Source organism: Salmo salar, chromosome 01 (genome assembly GCF_965601325.2).
Source record: "Salmo salar chromosome 01, fSalSal1, whole genome shotgun sequence".
Classification (NCBI taxonomy): Eukaryota; Metazoa; Chordata; class Actinopteri; order Salmoniformes; family Salmonidae; genus Salmo; species Salmo salar.
The window spans coordinates 30,172,900-30,195,849 of record NC_138291.1 but is presented as its reverse complement, the minus strand read 5'-3'; the positions used below and the strand labels follow the sequence as shown (position 1 = coordinate 30,195,849).

Here is a 22,950-nt window from a genome sequence, read left to right as displayed (position 1 = left end):
AAGAATCTAAGAAAGACAAACCTGTACTGTACCAATCGACACGAAATTCCATGCCTTTATCCAAGTTTGGTTCAAGATTATGAACTAACTGTGTCAGTAACACTAACCAGGCAATGGTTTACTGTAAATGATGTCATCATGTATGTAAAGGTGACACTCCTTTCCATTATGTTACGGATTAACTAGAATCTCATACATACAGTATACTGTAGGTCTACATTGTATTGTCTGAGAACCTTTATGCAGAGCAGTGAACAATAATCTCTGTTAATCCAGACGTGAAATCTAGCATCATTTGGGTCAGATGCGTGATTAACTTCTGTGTTCATACGGGGTAGAAATGGAAAGATCTGGCAAAAACGAAGTATTCACCCTCGCAATAGGAAACTCAACCCCCTCCAATCGACTCACTGGAGCAGTTTAAACACTGCCTTCGCCCAAACCTGATACATCCAAATAACCGGTGATGAAAACCCCCAAACACGTAACTACTGCAGCTCGTTATCTCATGCATCCCATTCAGTCCTTCGGTCTACACGCAGAATCTGCCCATGGGAGATTAAGGGAGGGCGCGCACACGCACACACACCTTGGTGTTCCGCTTATTTACAATTACATTTCTGTAATTTAGCTGACGCTCTTATCCAGAGTGACTTAAAGTTAGTGTTTATTTTAAGATAGCGAGGTGGAACAACGTTTTATAACCGCCTTCCCCTCAAGACCTCATTATCTCACATTACCCCCCCACTCTGTGGTGAGTCCCTGAGCGTCGTCCTCGAACTCTTGCTGTGCCCAATTCCAGTCCTTACCTGTGACTTGTCATGTGAAGCATTCACCTTATAAAGGGCTGAATAACATTGTAAAATTCCTCTGTGACATTAGGATACATAGGCACTGTATATACACTGTATATACACTATACTGCAACAAACCATTAAAGAGACAGGGCACACAACACTAAAGGAGTAGTCGACGCACACAGGGACAATTTAGTACTGAGATGGAGGTAGCTAGAGAGCCATGCTTCCAGGGCTCGCTCTCCAATCCGTCTCCTTCTCTCGCTCGCTGTCTCTGTGGTGTGGGGGTGGAGAGCAGGTAGAGGGGATTTGGCTGTGCACCACTGAGGCGCAGTTTCTAATCTCCTAAATACACAACAGAGAGGTCCTGTCAACAGCCTGCCCCCACCTCACACACACACAGGACTTCACACCATACACCGGAAAGCAGTAGTGTAAAGTACTTAAGTAAAAGTACTACTTAAGTCATTTTTGGGGGTCTGTACTTTACCATTTATATATTTCTGCCAACTTTTACTTCACTAGATTCCTAAAGAAAATAATGTACTTTACTCCATACATTCTCCCTGACACCCAAAAGTACTTGCTACATTTTGACAGGAAAATGGTCCAATTCACACACTTATCAAGAGAAAATCCCTGGTCATCCCTACTGCCTTTGATCTGGCAGACTCACTAAACACACATGCTTCATTTGTAAATTATGTCTGAGTGTTGGGAGTGTGCCCCTGGCTATCCGTCAATAAAAAATAAAATAAAAATTGTGCCATCTGGTTTGCTTAATATACACTGCTCAAAAAAATAAAGGGAACACTTAAACAACAAAATGTAACTCCAAGTCAATCACACTTCTGTGAAATCAAACTGTCCACTTAGGAAGCAACACTGATTGACAATACATTTCACATGCTGTTGTGAAAATGGAATAGACAACAGGTGGAAATTATAGGCAATTAGCAAGACACCCCCAATAAAGGAGTGGTTCTGCAGGTGGGGACCGCAGACCACTTCTCAGTTCCTATGCTTCCTGGCTGATGTTTTGGTCACTTTTGAATGCTGGTGGTGCTTTCACTATAGTGGTAGCATGAGACGGAGTCTACAACCCACACAAGTGGCTCAGGTAGTGCAGCTCATCCAGGATGGCACATCAATGCGAACTGTGGCAAGAAGGTTTGCTGTGTCTGTCAGCGTAGTGTCCAGAGCATGGAGGCGCTACCAGGAGACAGGCCAGTACATCAGGAGATGTGGAGGAGGCCGTAGGAGGGCAACAACCCAGCAGCAGGACCGCTACCTCCGCCTTTGTGCAAGGAGGAGCAGGAGAAGCACTGCCAGAGCCCTGCAAAATGACCTCCAGCAGGCCACAAATGTGCATGTGTCTGCTCAAATGGTCAGAAACAGACTCCATGAGGGTGGTATGAGGGCCCGACGTCCACAGGTGGGGGTTGTGCTTACAGCCCAACACCATGCAGGACGTTTGGCATTTGCCAGAGAACACCAAGATTGGCAAATTCGCCACTGGCACACGGTGCTCTTCACAGATGAAAGCAGGTTCACACTGAGCACGTGACAGATGTGACAGAGTCTGGAGACGCCGTGGAGAACGTTCTGCTGCCTGCAACATCCTCCAGCACGACCGGTTTGGCGGTGGGTCAGTCATGGTGTGGGGTGGCATTTCTTTGGGGGGCCACACAGCCCTCCATGTGCTCGCCAGAGGTAGCCTGACTGCCATTAGGTACCGAGATGAGATCCTCAGACCCCTTGTGAGACCATATGCTGGTGCGGTTGGCCCTGGGTTTCTCCTATTGCAAGACAATGCTAGACCTCATGTGGCTGGAGTGTGTCAGCAGTTCCTGCAAGAGGAAGGTATTGATGCTATGGACTGGCCCGCCCGTTCCCCAGACCTGAATCCAATTGAGCAGATCTGGGACATCATGTCTCGCTCCATCCACCAACGCCACGTTGCACCACAGACTGTCCAGGAGTTGGCGGATGCTTTAGTCCAGGTCTGGGAGGAGATCCCTCAGGAGACCATCCGCCACCTCATCAGGAGCATGCCCAGGCATTGTAGGGAGGTCATACAGGCACGTGGAGGCCACACACACTACTGAGCCTCATTTTGACTTGTTTTAAGGACATTACATCAAAGTTGGATCAGCCTGTAGTGTGGTTTTCCACTTTAATTTTGAGTGTGACTCCAAATCCAGACCTCCATGGGTTGATAAATTGGATTTCCATTGATTATTTTTATGTGATTTTGTTGTCAGCACATTCAACTATGTAAATAAAAAAGTATTTAATAAGATTATTTCTTTCATTCAGATCTAGGATGTGTTGTTTAAGTGTTCCCTTTATTTTTTTGAGCAGTATACAACATTTGAAATGGTTTATACTTTTACTTCTGATACTTAAGTTCATTTTAGCAATTCCATTTTCTTTTGATGGTCCATTTAAAACCAAGTACTTTGACAAGTGACTTTCACTTGAGTCATTTTCTGTTAAGGTATTTTTAACTTTCATCAAGTATGACAATTGAGTACTTTTTCCACCACTGCCGGAAAGGACAGGTCTGTCCCATGCAGCTACTCACGTCATGCCTGGAGCATGATCTTGCTCCAGAGTGCCCACAGAACTCAGTGCGAAGCCACTGATGTTATGCTAAACACTAAAATCAGAAAATGGCAACTGACGTCTTTTGGAGCCCCCCAGGGACAGGAGTACAGGCCATGCCTGTGACAGACAGACAAAATACCCACACTCCTGCATAGAGAACCGTTCAAGGGCAGAATGTTGAGCTTTCATGCTCGTACTACTGACGGGATGTGTTGTGACATTCCCGAGAAATCCCAGAGATGTTCTGATCCACAGAACAGTGAGGAGCTACAGCACGGTTCTCCCAGCTGTACAGGATAGCCATAGTATCATTTCAGTTCACTACGTGCTTGAGTAATCGTCCACTGAATCATTATATGTTCATCATGTAAGCCTAGATAACCAATATGCAGTTTGTCTCCTTTCGTCATGGAGTCAGTTTACCAAAAGCATACAGTGACTCAGAATTGCATCAGCTGGCAGTCAGTCAGTATCACCTGGTTCTCCAGCCTGGCTCAGACAGACTTGCTGTGCAGACAGACACGATAAATTATTCATTTAGGATACACTGTGGCACCTGACACCCTGACCTGCCGTAAGAACACGGGTGAGGAGGCCAAAGGGTGGCCGAGGGATACATCTTACACAGAGGAAGACAGAAGAGAAGGGTGAGATAAAAAGGGAGCCAATGAAGCCACGTTGCGCCAGGCTCCTGAACCTCCCTGGAGTACATAGGGTAGTGTCCTTCTCCCTCCTCACTGGGAGTGTGGAGGCACCCCACCATGGTATCCGCACTGCTTCGAGTCCACTACTCATTCCTCTTCACTGTAGGTTTGAGATCACTGAGAAGTAGAGAGGATATGATCTTCATGGCGAAGATGACAGCTGCTGAGCCTATGCTCTAGTGACTCTCAAAGCCTGGGAGAGAAAGTGATAGGATGGAGGACGCTACTGCTGCCCTCTCATCTGAGGCTTCATTACTGAAGGCCTGCTGCTCCCAGCCTCTCACGCCAATTCCATCATGCCAACTCCAGATGGCTGGGGTGATACCATGCTCTAGAGATCCGAGATGAGCATCTCTGTCAGAGATATTGATAACATCCAGGAAGAAAAAAAAACCTTGGCACTCCCAAGATCATGCTACAGAGGGATAGGACTGGGGGAGGAACACAGAATGATCTTCCCTGAAGTGATGTAACACTTAATTTTCTGTGCTCATAAAATATTGACGAGAGCTGCAGCCTTACTCATTATGCATTCTTTAACTTGGCTTTGGAGGTCGATTCATTGTAATTTTGTATTTTTTATTTTTTAAGTTTAATGAAAATGCATTATGAAATAATGACATTAAAATGTGTTTTAATGAAAATGCCAGCTTAAAATAGTGAACGTTCAAAATATTCCTCTGTCTGTCAGGTCCACATAGAAAAATACCAGGCAGCAAATTATCTAACATTCTCTGTTCTCCCCATAGTGAACGGTCTTTAGTCATCCTATTTAGATAGCCTGCATTCAGAAAGTATTTACTTTTTCCACGTTACACCGTTATTCTAAAATGGATTAATAAAAAATAAAATCCTCCCCCTAATGACAAACAGGTTGACATTTTTTCAAATTTATACAGTACCAGTCAAAAGTTGACAAACTCATTCCAGGGTTCTCTTTATTTTATACATTGTAGAATAATAGTGAACACATCAAAACTATGAAATAAAACATGTGGAATCATGGGAAAAACAAGGGTCAATTTTAGAATAAGGCTGTAACGTAACAAAATTTGGAAAAAGGGGTCCGAATACATTCTGCTGCAGCGCTGTCTGACAATCAATTTACTAGTTCTTCAAAGATGATAATGCATACTGTCAAACTGTCACTCGCTCTTGTCATTGAGTTGTCTGCATTCCTCTATCATGCAGTGGTCTATGTGGTCTGTGTATTTAACCTAACATAGCAGGCGTAAAAGTCTTAATTACCATGTTTCTTCGATAAACTATACAGAACAAAAATATAAAAACGCAACTTACAACTATTTCAAAAATTTTACTGAGTTACATGTAAGGAAATCAGTAAATTTAAAGAAAATCATGAGGCCCTAATCTATGGATTTCACATGACTGGGCAGTGGTGCAGCCATGGTGGGCATAGGCCCACCCACTGGGGAGCCAGGCCCAGCTAGTTAGAATGATTTATCCCCCCAGACCATCCTGCAGGTGAAGAAGCCGGATGTGGAGGTCCTGGGCTGGCATGGTAACACGTGGTCTGCGGTTGGGTCCAGTTGGACATACCGTCCAGAGAAATGAACATTAAATTATCTGGCAACAGCTCTGGTGGACATTCCTGCAGTCACCATTCCAAATTGCACACTCCCTCAAAGCTTGAGACACTTGTAACATTGTGTTGTGTCAAAACTGTACATTTTAAAGTAGCCTTTTATTGTCCATAGCACAAGGTTCACCTGTGTAACAATCATGCTGTTTAATCAGCTTCATGATATGCCACACCTGTCAGGTGGATGGATTATAATGGCAAAGGAGAAATGCTCACTAACAGGGAAGTAACCAAATTTGAGAGAAATAACCTTTTTATGCATATGGAACATCTGTGATCTTTTATTTCAGCTCATGACAACACTTTACATTTTTTGTTCAGTGTAGGTAGAATATCTACTTAATGAAAACTACAACTCCCTTCAGCTCAGCATCCGATTAAGTCAGCCCCCCGCACCGCTGATTCAGAGGGGTTGGGTTAAATGCGGAAGTCACATTTCAGTTGAATACATTGTTGGACAACTGACTAGGTATCCCCCTTTCCCATATAGTTCTTGACTTAATTTCTCTTGTGAATTATTTGATTTCTCACTAGAGAAACGGCACATCTGGCTCACAAAAAAAGCAGAAGTAAATGGAATGCAAGTAATTGAACAGACGTTGGTCAACCAGTTGTTTAATAACCTAGACCCCCCCCCCCCCCCCCCAACACCATTTTTAATAATAAATTGGTTAAGTCGCTCAACACTAGTAAACACCCAATGGGTGGGTTGAAGATACAATATAAATCAATAAAATCGCACCGATTCAGTATTCCAAAGAACCCCACAGGTATTGTTCAATCACTACAATAGGTATCAAACTGGTTGCATCAAGTAGGCAGTCACTTAATCGCCTCAATTCAGGGACTCCTGAATTAAGCTGCAAAATGAAATCCAAAAGATCACCCCCATTAGGATGTTGGATTCCTCTGGCTAGTAGCTACACCCAATGGACTAGAAGAGCAGTTGGCTACGTAATGCTTTTTGGAGTGAGTACTATCAATCTCAATGGGCTTCAATAAAAAAGATCTGTGGGAGAGATACAGTAACAACCAGGAAATTAACTTGAAATTCCCTAGCACTCAGCGCATGATAAAATTAGATTCTATTTTTCCTGGACAGCAATGGCCATTTTCCTTGATCAGTTCTGGCAGAGAACATCGGTGTCCCAAGTCTAGTGGGTTCATTTGATCAGCTCAATAATAAGGACAGACTAATGTATGGATCTCTAGGAGACGGCTGCTGGCTCATTAGCTAGGGGAAACGGGTCAATATTGATGAGGTTGTGGAAATCGCTTAGAGGAGGATCAGCATGAATGGCGGGAGGAGGACCACAAGAGGGAGTGTGTAAGGACGGACAGATTGTGGATACATGAAAAGGATGAAGATTGAGGTGTAACAAAGGTTCCTCTGACTCTTCCTCCTCCCCCCCAGACAGGCTGAAGTTTTTCCCACACTAGAAATGAGCTCCCTTAGGGCCGACCGATTTAGGTCTGTTCACAGAGCATGATGTCACAACTGCTGCCATGCTCTATAGTGCTACATCTGTCATTGACATTACTGAACTTTGATTTTCAATAGAGGGACATAAATGTTACTTTATTGCAAGCTCTGCTCCAATAAATGAGTGATAGAGATTAATCGCCCTACGGAGGAAACGGTCCATCATGGCCCCAGAAAGGTTCTTAGCAACAAGACTCATTCCCTTTGCTTAAAATACAACAATATTCTACAGCCATTTTTTGTCCGCATTTAAAATCAGTGAGGTAAGTCCCATGAATTAGGTATTAACAGAAAATGAAAAGTTACCCAGACTGCATCAAAGTGAACCAAAAAGCCCTGTTCAAAGGAAAGTAAACTTATCAAATGTTTATGCAAAGATTAGAACATGATTGTTTTGGTTGCCATTATTGACCTTGTTTACCACCAGAAGAGACTTGGACATTATCAACAGGATCAGCTTGAAGACTACAAGGACATAAGTGAAGGCTGCGAGCCTGAAGCCTATCTGGAACAGGAGGTGGGTGGTGGAGTGGGTTTTAACCTTGATCAGACCACAGCCTCAGATTCACCACACATCCAGACATAGTAACAGAGTTCTCCTTGTACAATTCCCCCCCCCCCAAATAGTGTAGAAGACAACATCCCAATCAAAACATATAGCCATATCACGACCAGACTGGCTCGCTATCGTGACTGATTCTGCTGGGAAGCACACAGACCTGTAAGAGGACATTGTCATGTTTCTCTGGCTCAGGCTAGTGTGTCACAATTCATTTGAAAGGGTTAATTGCGATGAACTGTCCCTAAAATGTTTGCAAATATCAGGATCAGAAGTCGGTATTAAACGGCACATAAAACAGGGGATTTAGCTAAATTTATGTGAAATGTGTTCTTTATCCTGTAATAACATAGCGTGAAAAGACTGTTTGGGAACCTCTGACCCTCCATGCTCCACTCTCCCTGCCTCCCAACAGAGCATCTCACTCCCTCCTTATAATAGGGGATGACAGCTTTATACATGTACAACGTAACAACGCCAGAGCATGTCAATGGATACCATTGTTTCCCATGTAACGAGGTCGTGCCACAAGAAAAACTGACTGGCACAGGGCTCACCTTCCAGGCAGCCCTCACCAGCACTGACTAAAAAATGTAAAACGTGCAGGTGTGTTTACATTGTGCTCTCCCAATTGGCATTGACAGCACAGCTAAAAGTCGGAGCATGGGAGATGCCAGAGATAGCCCTGGTGGTTGTAGACCCGTGTGTGTGGAGGAGAGGGGTGTGGGGGTGCCACAGGATCTAGGCTGTAAGGAACTGCTGGCCTTCTGGGAGAGATGAGAGCGCTCTGAGAAACAAAGCACTGTTTACTTTGGGACCATTCCCTGGACATCTTTTTGTCTGGGTGTGCTGGAGATATCTCCAGAAAAAAAGTGAACGAACATAAGACTACATAGAAAGAGTGAAATACACCACAAAAATGAGAGGCAGGGAAATTAATGGCTCTCGATTTCCTCCTCAAGATTTTTCGGTTAACTAACAGATTGCAGAGAGCTATTCAGAGCCCTGGGACACAGTCACTCATACTACACAACCTGCACATGACAAAAAGGTTGATTAACGGTCACTAGTGTTTCAATGAAAGACCAAAGATAACATCTTCCCGGCTGTGAACACACACATTTGATTGTTGTAATGACCTGAGAAGTGACGCCCCAAGCAGGAAGCCCATTATTGGTGGTGCTCATGTTACTCTTGCCTCCACACAGACATACAGAACAGGGGCCTGGGGAGCATCTACATGAGGCATCTATGAGGAGACGGTGGAAACATGCACACTGTTTCCACCACCGGCCGTTTACAGTAGAATATCTGGGAAATATCTGGGAGTAGGACGACATGAAGGGCTGTGTCATATCCTAAAGAAGCCGAAAAGTCCACACTGACAGGCCAGGCTACTGGATGGATGAGTGGACGAAGGGGATGGGGCTAACGGTGCTCATCAATCATTCTTCCCCCAGTATTTCCTTTCTCCCTGTCCACCCCTGTGATATGAACCATGCACTCTCTGCCTCAATGCACAAACCCAGGTAACAATGTACAAATTCTCTGGATTTCAGCAGCTTTAGACAGGTGTTACTCAATACAATATTCAATTTTAAAGCATGGACATAGTGGGCACACAAACACCAGATCTCTGTCGGGCAACAGGAACAAACTAGAATCAAACGGTGTTCAAACATAGATCAAAGTCCATAGGGATTAGAACTAGGGATAGGCTATTCATCTGCATTCTTTTCTGGATAACTGATAAACTTTTCAAGTGTGTTGAAACCAATGATGCATGTTCTTTGCAACCCATGACAACATCTGTAGAACTACAGGAAATAAGCTTCAGACCTGCAAAATTCTCTCCACCAACAACAGGGGTATGAACAGTGTGTCAAACGATGCTTGTGCGAGCAGGATATTCCCCAATGAATCTTTTAATCTCAATTTTAAAAAAGGCACAAATGAATGTTTGGGTAATTGAGTTAGTCTTATTGAACTTACCTGGACCACTTCTATTCCTCTTTTCCTGAAAGGCAGATGAGAAGAAAAAAAACAATTCAGAATGTGTACATTCATTCATTATTCTAATATCCTCAAAATGCAGAGGTTGGGGGAAGAGATACAGCAATGCCTTAACTCCAACAAATTACCCTGACAAAATTGACTACCATTCTCCAGTGTATTTTCAAGCTCTCTGTAGTGGTGAACCAAAATGGCTACCAATCACAAGGGGTATCTCACACCATTACAAATGTTATGGCTGTTTTGAAGGGCAGGGAGATGGTTGGCAAAGAAACCAAGATAGCGCATGCACCTCGCCACTTCAAGGGTCCGGAGTCTGTCTCACATAAAACATTGACAGTGATATACTTAAGTACCAACAGACTTTAGCATCAGTGTTTAAATTCAGAACACACAAATCTTATGAAATTCTGGGAATGAAAACCAGTGGCATAACACTCAAGAATAGAATGTGAATTTGTTCCAGGAATTCATAAATAAATGGCCATTAAGTCTAAATTAAATCATCTCTGAATGCTTAGTCTGGGAGTCCAGGGCCAGGGAATGCCTTTACTTTTCAAAGACACAGCGATGGAGCTTTCGGTAAAAAAAATAAAAATACATATAAAAAAAGAAAAGGGTTGCTTGGCAACGCACAGACCTACAAGAGCAAAGTCCTTAGTAGCGTTTGTGTAAGAGACATCCAGCTGCTCTAACGTAATAAACCACAATGCTGTCCGACGACCACTGAAGGACTTGACGGTCTTTCATATCCACCCCAGTCTGCCCAAACAAGTAGTATAAAGGCCCGTTTACACTGCACCTTAGCTCAGGGTTAAGAGCGTCCTTAGCCCTGTGCTAAGGGAGATCTTAGCCCGGGGCTAAGTGAGTGTTCATACTTGCACATTCTAAAGTCAGCTAGCACCAACCTTAGCCCAGGGCTAGCTGGCCCTGCACCAGAGCAGGGTTAGCACAGACTTTGGGGTTAGCCCCAGAAACACAGTGCCAAAATATTACGTGTGAAACGGAGTCAAGAGCAATGCCTAGACTGCCCAATCACAAGTGGCACATTCACTTAATTCACATATGAAAATAATGCGCATAACAAGCACAAGTAATTTCATACTATTTAATCCAAAAACATTGGTTGCTATGCCAAACAAAAATGGTTGCTATGCAGGCTGGCTAAAGTCTTCACTTAGCCAAGTAAAGCTACAAACTCTACAGCTGGAATGGTAGAAAACACTAAATTTAATTGCATATATCCATGACAGTAATTGTGTTGCATTATTTCGCCTGAATCAGAAAAGCTGATGTCTCATTCGTTCACAGCATTCTTGTGATAGAATTTCAAAAGTGAAACATTGTTTCCAATGATGTCACAGGAAAACAGCAAGGTTTATACAAACCATGACTGTTGGAAGTCAAATGCTAGGCTAAAAGCAACATTTAATAGTGTGTTAATAAATGTCTTGTTTATAACATTGGTTGCATGTCAGAGATAGAATGTTGGTCGCATGTTGTGTTTGTCCATTATCCCAGGGCTTTGGAATACAAGTGTGAATCTTTAGCCCAGGGATAAAGCTTAGTCTAGGGCCAGCCTGGGGCTAAGACAGACTGGGGCTAATAACAAAGCAGTATGAAATGGCCTTAAGTGGCTGATTTCAAGTTTGAGTGTTTTCCGTACTATAAAAACACAGTGATCAAAACAAAATGTTAGAGGTCATCAAGTAGTGAGGACATGCTGGTCCTACTCATCTGAACATACAGACAAATATGCATGGAGGAGGGAATGAACACTAAGCTAGGGTATGTGGAAAAACAGTGAACTTTCAGTGGGCACTATGTCAGAATGCTTGAGGGTATTTTTGTTTCAATAGAAGCTGTTCAAGCTTCATAGAAATCTGTCAAGGCAGTGAGAGGGATGGGACATGTAGAAACCTGCTGGTTCTATGGGAGTGGTTGTCTAGATCAGATATTTCCTCATTATGAAAGCATGAGGTCCAAACACGGAAGAGAGGTGGCATCTTCCACAGAGCTGTAGATTTTAATGGTGATTAGCAGCCTCAATGAGACTGGGCTTTCTGATGACTAAACATAATTACATGCTTAGACACGGAAGGAGATGACAATTGTCACAAGATAAGGTATTTTTGGAGTAAGGCATAAAAATGTATTATATGAGTAAAACATTTTAGTGAGCCGGCAATTGATAACGTTTGAATTCTGCTTTCTTACCAATGCATGTTTCATTTGGATCGGTTTGGGCTCCCGCAGACCGATGCACTCATCTTAAACATTTGAACCCTGGACCAATGCCTATGGGTGAATTCTTACATCCCTAGTGACCACATAATGAAATCAGAAAGGAAGTCCTACTATAGTGGACACATTTTCTCTTTGTAAAACTGAAGTGATACTTCAGGCTATTGACAGCAATATAACCTACAGTTAGCAATTATGAAGTGTGTGTGTGTGTGTGTGTGTGTGTGTTAGGCCAACGTGACCATCCACACTCCAAACAAACCTTCGACCTTAGTGCAGTAAAATAGGTGACAAGTGGAGTACATGTTACAGCAAGGAATAACCTGCTACTTAGTACTAGGCTAATTGACGCCCCCCCCCCTCAAAAGGGATGGGCACTGTTATTCCAATAGCTAAACGGACGTTAGCATTAGATTTACTATGAATGGTCTCTGAGGTAAAGAACATTTAAGGTTTAGTCAAAAATGTAATCAAATGAGCTATGCAACATAGCCTACAAGGATAGACCATTACATTTCAAACGTTAAAAACAGTATAATGACAGTGCGCCCCATTTTTAAAAAACGAATCCGTTTCTTAATGTCGTTCAAAGAAAAATGGAGCTACAGTCAGACGCTCCATATGTAGCAAGTGAAGTAGGAGATTTCTAAATCAATGCAAAATGGAATTTAAAACGACAGAATTACATTGGCTAAATGATCAACCAACAGGTAGGCGGTTGATTCATATGAATGGAGATGTAGACATTGGACAGGGAGCGCAGCAAAATAGCCTCAATTAGCCTTGCTACTTTAGCTAGCTAGCTGGCTACTGTAGCTAGCTAGTTAGTTAGCTGGCTGACTACTGTAGCTAGCTTCTTTACAACGATTTGATGCAGTCAAGACCGGCACTACCAGATGGTATGACAGACAAACTTGTTGCTGCCATAGGTAATCTAACTTGCGCGAGTCAGTTTGGTTACTTTCTATCCCCATCTCCGTGCCATAGACAAGAGGCAGAGCAGCGCACCGGCTTTTTTCAAAACAAGATTTAAACCATCTTAAAAAAAAGATACTATTTGAATACTAAAAATCATTTTAAAATGCCCACCCCCATTCCTTAACTATATTTTCCAGGAGTAGGCAAGACACAGAAGATTTGATTGTTCAAACCCATCCCTGGCCCACACACAGCCCATCCTTACCCACCCTATAACCTACATACTACACTCCGAGCCATCCTCCAGAGGGAGTCATTTGGTTGGAGGGTTATGAAGAGATTTAAAAATATTTGGAGGATTACATTGTCGTAATCTGTGCTGGCTCAATCAGGTTGCTTAGAGTCAACAGCTCCCTTGGCAAGGTGAAAATCACTCACCACTGCTATCAGCAGAGAGAATCCACTCTGAAAAAATATCCTACCTAACCCACAGAGACCTGCCCTAGTGGAATGGTTTTTGGTCATTTCACATTGTCTGCCCTTTAGGCGTTTTTCACATGGGCCGAGTGTGACCCTCCTAAAACACGGGCAGCAACAGAGAGAAAGGTTTGATTAAAGCCAGTTTGCCTGAGTGTTGTGGGTCCCTTCCCTGCTTGTTGATACCAAATACAGCACTATTTAGCCATCAGCAGGCAGGGTTTACAGGCAGTTCTGCTGAGGAAATCCAATGCAATCCCTGCCCCACTTTACAACCCCTTATATAACCATTCACTCTGCTGGAGACTGATACAGCAAGGCACAATGTAAAGTAAGGTAAGAGATACTATTTCCCTCTACTCGAGAGTCAAGCGCGTTGCATGCACATACACCTACTAGGTGCTTTAGTAAAGCCTCTTACTTTTCCAAATTCAAGTTGCTCAGGTTTCACAAACCTAACACACCCATGTTATAAGAGAGGCACCTGGAGCCACAAACCGCACCCACATACCCCCATCTTACACACACGCATGTGTGGTAGTAGAGTAGTGGCCTGAAGGAACATACTTAATGTGTTGTGAAATCGTTTGTGAATGTATTGCAATGTTTTTTTTAAATGGTTTAAATGCCTTAAAATGTTGCTGGACCCCAGGAAGAGTAGCTGCTGCCTTGCCAGTAGCTATTGGGGATCCATAATAAATACAAATACACAATCCAAACAATTGCTCCTCCCCCTATCTGCTGGTGTAATACTTAAGGCCTACATTCACCACAACCTCTCTGGTCTTTCTTATTTAGTGAAATCATTAGACTAGGCAAATTCATACATTTCTCTCAATGAGGACTCAAACAGTAATGGTGAGAGCCTCCTCCACACTACTGTGCCACAAAACTCCTGTGCCCACACATACAGAACTCAGCATCACGCAGAGAGCAATTCTCACGTCACAGGAGACCAATCAGGTCTAATTAACTATGCTTCAGGGGGGAGTCAAGAGACCGGAGAGTAAAGGGCAGGCGGCTGGAGACCACATCTCTAACGAGAGAGCCTCTGAACAAACCATGAAAAGGACCAATTTAAAATATGCCTCTCACAGAGCATAAGATTAATGAAACTAGTCATAACAATAGTCTAAAACATAGCAGACAGTGCTATTACAGTGCCTTCGGGAAAGTATTCAGACCCCTTGACTTTCTCCACATTGTTAGGTTACAGCCTTATTCTAAAGTTGATTGCCTGCCTGCCTGCCCCCCCCCTCCCCCTCTCAATCGACATACAATACCCCATAATGACAAAGCAAAAAGAGGTTTAGAAATTGTTGCTAGGATTACAGCCTCAAGTCTTCTTGGGTTTGCCGCTTCAAGCTTGGCACACCTGTATTTGGGGAGTTTCTTCCATTCTTCTCTGCAGATCCTCTCAAGTTGTCAGGTTGGATGGGGAGCATTGCTGCACAGCTATTTTCAGGTCTCTCCAAAGATGTTGGATCTGATTCAAGTCCGGGCTCTGGCTGGGGCACTCAAGGACATTGAGACTTGCCCCAAAGCCACTCCTGCATCATTTTGGTTGTGTGTTTAGGGTCTTTGTCCTGTTGGAAGGTGAACCTTCTCCCCAGTCGGAGGTCCTGAGTGCTCTGGAGCAGGTTTTAATAAAGGATCTCTATGTAGGGATGGTGCCAGGTTTCCTCCAGATGTGACGCTTGGCATTCAGGCCAGAGTTCAAACCGGGTTTCATCAGACTAGAGAATCTTGTTTCTCAGGGTCTGAAAGTCTTTAGGTGGCTTTTGGCAAACTCCAAGCGGGCTGTCATGTGCCTTTTACTGAGAAGTGGCTTCTGTCTGGTCACTACCATAAAAGGCTTGACTGGTGGAGTGCTGCAGAGATGGCTGTCCCTCTGGAAGGTTCACCCATCTCCTCAGAGGAGCTCTGTCAGAGTGAACATTGGGTTCACTCTGACAGAGAAAAATCCCCTTTTCCATTTTTAAATTAAATATACCTTCCGGCAACCCGCCTCACCCAATGTGATACAGATCTGCTATTTTTAGACCTTAAAGCTAGAACCTCCATCAGAAGTTAGCCATCAGATGCTAACTAGCTAATTAGCTACTAGCTATTTAGTCATTGTTAGCCACTGCTAGCGGCCTTGACCTTTAGCTCAGACACCAGCCGCTTTTAGCCTGGATAATAACCGCCAGTCTGCAAAGCCTGATATCAACCCTGAGCATACAGGACTGCTCGTCTCCACTACATCACCAGATTCCTGCCATAAGCTCTGGACCATTACTCCATATCATTGCAGCTAGCTAGCTGCTACCGAGTGGCCCAGCCCCGAAGCTAGCCTTGAGCCAGGCCAATTTCCTGGCCACAGCTGATGCCTCCCGGACTCTCACTAACACGACTAGAAGCCACTACATCTCCGGATTCCTGTCGTAAGCTCTGGACCTTTGCATCGGATCATCGCAGCTAGCTAGCTGCTACCGAGAGGCTAGTGGCTAATGCCCTTGTCCCGAAGCTAGCACCAGTTAGCCTCGAGCCAGGCGCATCTCCCAGCTAGCAAACTAAATTACTCCAGCTACAATACCTCTTTTGTCAATTGGCCTGGACCCTTTGTCGACACGACGCCCCGCCGATTCATCACGACTGGTCCACCGACGTAATTCCGTCCGTTGTGCCCTCAACCGGCCTTTGCCGGAAGTCAGTGAAGAAGCTTCTGCTAGCCCCGGTCTGCTATCTTTATGTACGCCGTGTCTCCCGCTTGCTAGCGTAGTAACGGCTACCCCGTTTCATCTATTGCTGTTCACTGGACCCTATGATCACCTGGCTACATAGTTGATGCCTGCTGGACTGTTCATTGATCACGGTACTCCATTTTGTTTATCTGTCGGCCCAGCCTTGAACTCAGGCCCTGTGTGTAGTTCACTGACCCTCTCTTCCCATTCATCGCCATTTTACCTGTTGTTGTTGTCTTAGCTGATTAGCTGTTGTTGTCTTACCTGCTGTTGTCTTAGCTAGCTCTCCCAATCAACACCTGTGATTGCTTTATGGCTCTTGAATGTCAATATGCCTTGTATACTGTTTAGGGTGGTTAACGTTTTATTTTACTGCGGAGCCCCTAGCCCCACTCAACATGCCTCAGATACCTCTTTTGTCCCACCTCCCACACATGCGGTGACCTCACCCAGCATAACGAGTGCCTCCAGAGATGCAACCTCTCTCACCGTCACTCAATGCCTGGGTTTACCTCCACTGTACCCGCACCCTACCCGTCTGTACATTATGCCCTGAATCGATTCTACCACATCCAGAAATCTGCTCCTTTTATTCTCTGTCCCCAACGCACTAGACGGACAGTTTTGATAGCCTTTAGCCGTACCCTCATCCTCCTCTGGTGATGTGGTTAACCTATGCCCTGTGTGTTCCCAAGTGCTCTCATTTGATGACTTCTGTAACTGTAAAAGCCTTGGTTTCATGCATGTTAATATCAGAAGCCTCCTCCCTATGTTTGTTTTACTCACTGCTTTCGCACACTCCGCCAACCCTGATGTCCTTGCCGTGTCTGAATCCTTGCTTAGGAAGGCCACCAACATTTCTGATATTTCCACCCTCAACATTATCCATCAAGATAGAACTGCCAATTGGGGAGGACTTGCAATCTACTGCAGAGATGGAAAGTATGACAGCCTGCAAAGTTCTAAGTATATGCAAACAGTTCGAGCTCCTACTTTTAAAAATGAATCTCTCCAGAAATAAGTCTCTCACTGTTGCCGCCTGTTAGAGACCCCCCTCAGCTCCCAGCTGCGCCCTGGACACCATATGTGAATTGATTGCCCCCCATCTATCTTCAGAGTTCGTTCTGCTAGGTGACCTAAACTGGGATATGCTTAACACCCCGGCCATCCTACAACCTAAGATAGATGCCCTCAATCTCACAAATTATCAAGGAACCCACCAGGTACAACCCTAAATCCGTAAACATGGGCACTCTCATAGATATTATCCTGACCAACCTGCCCTCCAAATAGACCTCTGCTGTTTTCAATCAGGATCTCTGTGATCACTTCCTCATTGCCTGCATCCATTATGGGTCCGCGGTCAAACGACCACCCCTCATCACTATCAAACACTCCCTAAAACACTTCGGCGAGCAGGCTTTTCTAATCGACCTGGCCCGGGTATCCTGGAAGGATATTGACCTCATCCAGTCAGTAGAGGATGCCTGGGTGTTCTTTAAAAGTAATTTCCTCACCATCTAAAATAAGCATGCCCCTCAAAAAATGTAAAACAAAGAACAGATATAGCCCTTGGTTCACTTCAGACCGGACTGCCCTCGACCAGCACAAAAACATCCTGTGGCGTAGTGCACTAGCATCGAATAGTCTCCGCGATATGCAACTTTTCAGGGAAGTCAGGAACCAATACACACAGTCAGTTTGAAAAAGCTAGCCTTTGCTTTCCTAACAGAAATGTGCATCCTGCAGCTCTAACTCCAAAATGTTCTGGGACACTAAAGTCCATGGAGAATAAGAACACCTCCTCCCAGCTGCCCACTGCACTGAGGCTAGGAAACACTGTCACCACTGATAAATCCACAATAAATCGAGAAATTCAATAAGCATTTCTCTACGGCTGGCCATGCTTTCCTTCTGGCTACCCTAACCAACAGCTCAGCACCCCCCGCAGCTACTTGCCCAAGCCTCCCCAGCTTCTCTTTCACCATAATCCAGATAGCTGATGTTTTGAAAGAGCTGCAAAACCTGGACCCGTACAAATCAGCTGGGCTAGACAATCTGGACCCTCTCTAAAATTATCCACCGCCATTGTTGCAACCCCTATTACTAGTCTGGTCAACCTCTTTCGTATCGTCTGAGATCCCCAAAGATTGGAAAGCTGCCGCGGTCATCCCCCTCTTTAAAGGGGGAGACAGGTCTGTAACAGTTAGAGTCTAGACTATATCCATCCTGCCCTGCCTTTCTAAAGTCTTCGAAAGCCAAGTTAACAAACAGATCACTGACCATTTTGATTCCCACCGTATCTTCTCCGCTGTGCAATCTGGTCTCCGAGCTGGTCACGGGTGCACCTCAGCCACGCTCAAGGTACTAAACAATATCATAACCGCCATCGATAAAAGACTGTACTGTGCAGCTGTCTTCGTCGACCTGGCCAAGGCTTTCGACTCTGTCAATCACCGTATTCTTATCGGTAGACTCAACAGCCTTGGTTTCTCAAATGACTGCCTCGCCTGGTTCACCAACTACTTCCCAGATAGAGGTCAAATCGGAGGGCCTGTTGTCCGGACCTCTGGCAGTCTATGGGGGTACCACAGGGTTCAATTCTCAGGCCGACTCTTTTCTCTGTATATATCAATGTTGCTCTTGCTGCAGGTGATTCCTTGATCCACCTCTACGCAGACACCATTCGGTATACATCTGGCCCTTCTTTGGACACTGTGTTAACAAACCTCCAGACGAGCTTCAGTGCCATACAACACTCCTTCCGTGGCCACCGACTGCTCTTAAATGCAAGTAAAACTAAACGCATGCTCTTCAACCGATCGCTGCCCACACCCACCCGCCCAATATCACTATTCTGTACGGTTCTGACTTAGAATATGTGGACAACTACAAATACCATGGTGTCTGGTTAGACTGTAAACTCTCCTTCCAGACTCACATTAAGCATCTCCAATCCAAAATTAAATCTAGAATCGGCTTCCTATTTCACAACAAAGCCTCCTTCACTCACGCTGCCAAACACACCCTCGTAAAACTGACTATCCTACCGATCCTCGACTTCAGTGATGTCATTTACAAAATAGCCTCCAACACTCTACTCAGCAAACTGGATGCAGTCTATCATAGTGCCATCCGTTTTTGTCACCAAAGCCCCATACACCCACCACTGCGACCTGTATGCTCTCATCGGCTGGCCCTCGCTACATATTCGTCGCCAGACCCACTGGCTCCAGGTCATCTATAAGTCTTTGCTAGGTATAGCGCCGCCTTATCTCAGCTCACTGGTCACCATAACACCCAGCCGTAGCACGCGCTCCAGCAGGTATATCTCACTGGTCATCCCCAAAGTCAACACCGCCTTTGGCCGCCTTTCCTTCCAGTTCTCTGCTGCCAATGACTGGAACGATTTGCAAAGATCGATGTAGTTGGAGACTTCTCTCCCTCACTAACTTTAAGCATTAGCTATCTGAGCAGCTCACCGATCGCTGCAGCTGTAAACAGCCCATCTGTAAATAGCCCATCCAACTACCTACTTCATCCCCATATTGTTTTTATTTACTTTTTTTGCACACCAGTATATCTACTTGCACATCATCTGCACATCTATCACTCGTTAATTTGCTTAATTGTAATTACTTCGCTACTATGGCCTATTTATTGCATTACCCCCATTTGCATACACTATATAGATTTTTCTATTGTTATTGACTGTACTTTTGTTTTTCCATGTGTAACTGTTGTTTTTTGTCACACTGCTTTGCTTTATCTTGGCCAGGTCGCAGTTGTAAATGAGAACTTGTTCTCAACTGGCCTACCTGGTTAAATAAAGGTGAAATAAAAAATGTCTGAGCTCTACGGATAATTACTTCGACCTTATGGCTTGGTTTTTGCTCTGACATGCACTGTCAACTGTGGGACCTTATATAGACAGGCGTTTCCCTTTCATGTTCAATCAATTGAGTTTACCACAGGTGGACTCCAATCAAGTTGTAGAAACATCTCAAGGATGATCAATGGAAACAGGATGCACCTGATCTCAATTTTGCATCTCATAGCAAAGGGTCTGAATACCTGTGTAAATAAGGCATTTCTGTTTTTCTAAAAACCTGTTTTCGCTTTGTCATTATGGGGTATTGTGTGTAGATTGCTGAGGATAAAAAAGTTAATCCATTTTAGAGTAAGGCTGTAACATAACAAAATATGTAAAAAGTCAAAGGGTCTGAATCCTTTATAAGCACTTGCCCCAAAAATGTAAATGTATCATTTTGAACTTTACACTGGGGAGGAACAAGAAAAAACAGATTGAGTTATTTGCATTTAGGTTATTGCCAGTAGCAACAAATCACTTGGCCAATGAAAAAAACTCAGAACAGGCTCAACTGCTTGCACAAGGCAATAGGGAAACTTATGTCAATTGCTGTAATTCTGTTTCATATATTAAAAGGCTGTCTATTCAAAAGACATTGAGAAATGAGCTTGGCCTAGAAACAGTTACATGACAGATGCAAATTGAGCTCACGTTGGTTCCATTATTTGAATGTGTGTGAAATCTACCACAGATTCTGGGGCTTAACCTACACAATGTAAGCAAGCAAAGTGTTCTCTACAGACCACAGAATTTGTCATATCCTCTTCAATTAATGTTCAAAATGTGTATTCCAAAATATATCAGTTAAGAAAAGATGGATGAAATTCTTGGTTCTTGAGGTCATTAAATGGAGTGGACATTGGGTACAGTTAAAGAGATCATTACCTAGCCATATTTTCGAGAGTGGATATGTGTAACAAATAGCTACATACTGTAGCTACACTGCTACAATACATTTCTTCAAGAGTGCTGTCTATATCCCTTCACGACTAACTACTGTACAGTGGACTGAAAATGTAACCACCAGTAGCTGCATTGTTCTCACCACATACCTGCACAAATCAGCGAAGGCCTGAAAATTCAGCTTCTTCATCTTCTTCTCGCTGAGCCAGTAGCCCACTCTCCTGCCTTTCAAAAAAGTCTGCATCTCTCCACCTCACCTAACGTATGTTCTTAATCCAGATGTTAACAGTTACTGTCGATTCAACCTGGAAAACAGGAAACTGTCGTCTCACACGAACCTAGAGGGAAGGGATGAATTACTTAGCTAGCTAGCATTTCGTATTATGTGAGGAAACCAGATAGGTTGATTCTCCTCAAATCTTCCAACTACTTTAGTTAGCTAGCAAACTAACGTTAGTCAGCCATAACAACAATGTTCAGTTTATGACAGTGCTAGCGTACGTTATCTATACAGCCAACTTTACTTAATGTCAAATAACTGTTAGCTACCTACATTAATGTTAACCAGATTAAAACAAATATGTGTCCCGTAGATAAATCGTCTGCCCCCCCCCCCGATTGGCTAGCTGCATTTGCCGAAGAGACTAATTTCTACAGATGCGCCACAACATAAACCAAATTATTACTAATAATATACATCGCTAGCTATACAAGGTGGTTTCTGGATACATTCGCGAGCATAATGACAAAGCTCGAGGAGAAGCACAAATGCACAGCTAATAAATATCAGAAGTTCAATAAAATGTATAGCTACCAGCTAGCTAGCACATTTCCTCCCTAAATGTCGTTATCCTAGTAAGGATAGCCACCTAGCTAGCCTGATAGCTGTCCATTCTCCGTTCCGCTGGATGTTGAAGCTGAAGTTCTGATGACTGCGCGGAGGTCTTCAATCCAGACTGGTCGAAATTGGAGCCTAACTGACAGAGTGCACACACTCTCGAGTCGTGCTCATTTAGGTAGCCCTAGCGCGTACCCCGTAAACAACTATGCATACCGCTAGCTACCTTGCTGTCAAACAGTGCAGCGTTTTTCACCCTCATTAGAAAATAAAAGAGCACGTCAGCACAGCTTCTAAGCCATACTGTAATGTCTTTGACGTCAGTTTAAACAACAGCTCCCCTAGGTGGCAGCAATAAATACTTAACCCTTAAAGGGAAAGTGGTCTTATTTTTTTGGTAAGATGTGTGAATTCCATTTAAAAAAAAAGTTTTTACTTCATCTGAAAAAACAACTACACTTTTGAAATGAAACCCAACATATTTGGACTGCATGCCTCAACTCCCCCTAACACCTGCCTTTAAACCTAATGATACAGGACAGACACATTATCATTCAAACTGGTGAATGTTTCTAGGAATTTGGCACTACCATTGCGCCATCTGCTGGTAAAACATTTTGAATGTTGAAGTTGGTTTTGTCTCAGAAGTCCTCAAGCAGAGTTTACCAAACTCAGTCCTGATTTTTCTGCCCAGCAGTGGCGGTTCTGGACCATTTCAACTGGGGGGGGGGGGGGGCAGTTGTACTGTTAGAGGGGCTAGTTACATTAGACGTTATTGTTGTCATATCGTTTTCTTCACTGCATTGCAGGCATTAGCAGGCAAAATACATTTTTAGGTAAAAATTATTTCATACTCCACATTTAGGGGGGCCACAAGGGGGTCCAAAATTGTTGTCACAGGGGCACTCCATTGACAAACATTGGCAGTAAAATGGCCTTACTGAAGAGCTCAGTGACTTTCAACGTGCCACCATCATAGGATGCCACCTTTCCAACAAGTCAGTTCTTCAAATTTCTGCCCTGCTAGAGATACCTCGGTCAACTATAAGTGCTGTTATTGTGAAGTGGAAACATTTAGGGTCAACAACTGCTCAGCTGCGAAGTGGAAGGCCACACAAGCTAACAGAACGGGACCACTGAGCGCTGAAGTGCGTAGCGAGTAAAATTCATCTGTCCTCGGTTGCAACACTCACTACTGAGTTCC

General features: G+C 44.0%; 1 protein-coding gene across 5 annotated transcripts in view; it reads right to left on the bottom strand.

The window, feature by feature from the left end:
* LOC106597151 (inositol-tetrakisphosphate 1-kinase-like) overlaps positions 1-22,078 on the bottom strand; it is a 49,666-nt gene extending 27,588 nt beyond the window's left edge. For 2 of the 5 annotated variants that reach the window (XR_006769515.2, XM_014188397.3), the window contains exons 1-3: positions 21,723-22,073; positions 21,058-21,246; positions 9,749-9,773 (exon numbers count right to left, since the gene is read on the bottom strand). Coding sequence is in view for 4 of the 5 variants with exons in the window: in XM_014188397.3 (XP_014043872.1) it covers positions 9,749-9,773; positions 21,058-21,152 (120 nt within the window). In the remaining variant the exon portion in view is untranslated. Of the gene's footprint in view, positions 1-9,748; positions 9,774-21,057; positions 21,247-21,722 lie in introns of all 5 variants that reach the window. The other 3 variants (XM_014188432.3, XM_014188472.3, XM_045716346.2) reach the window with 3 other exon arrangements.
* Between the last annotated feature and the right edge of the window lie 872 nt (positions 22,079-22,950).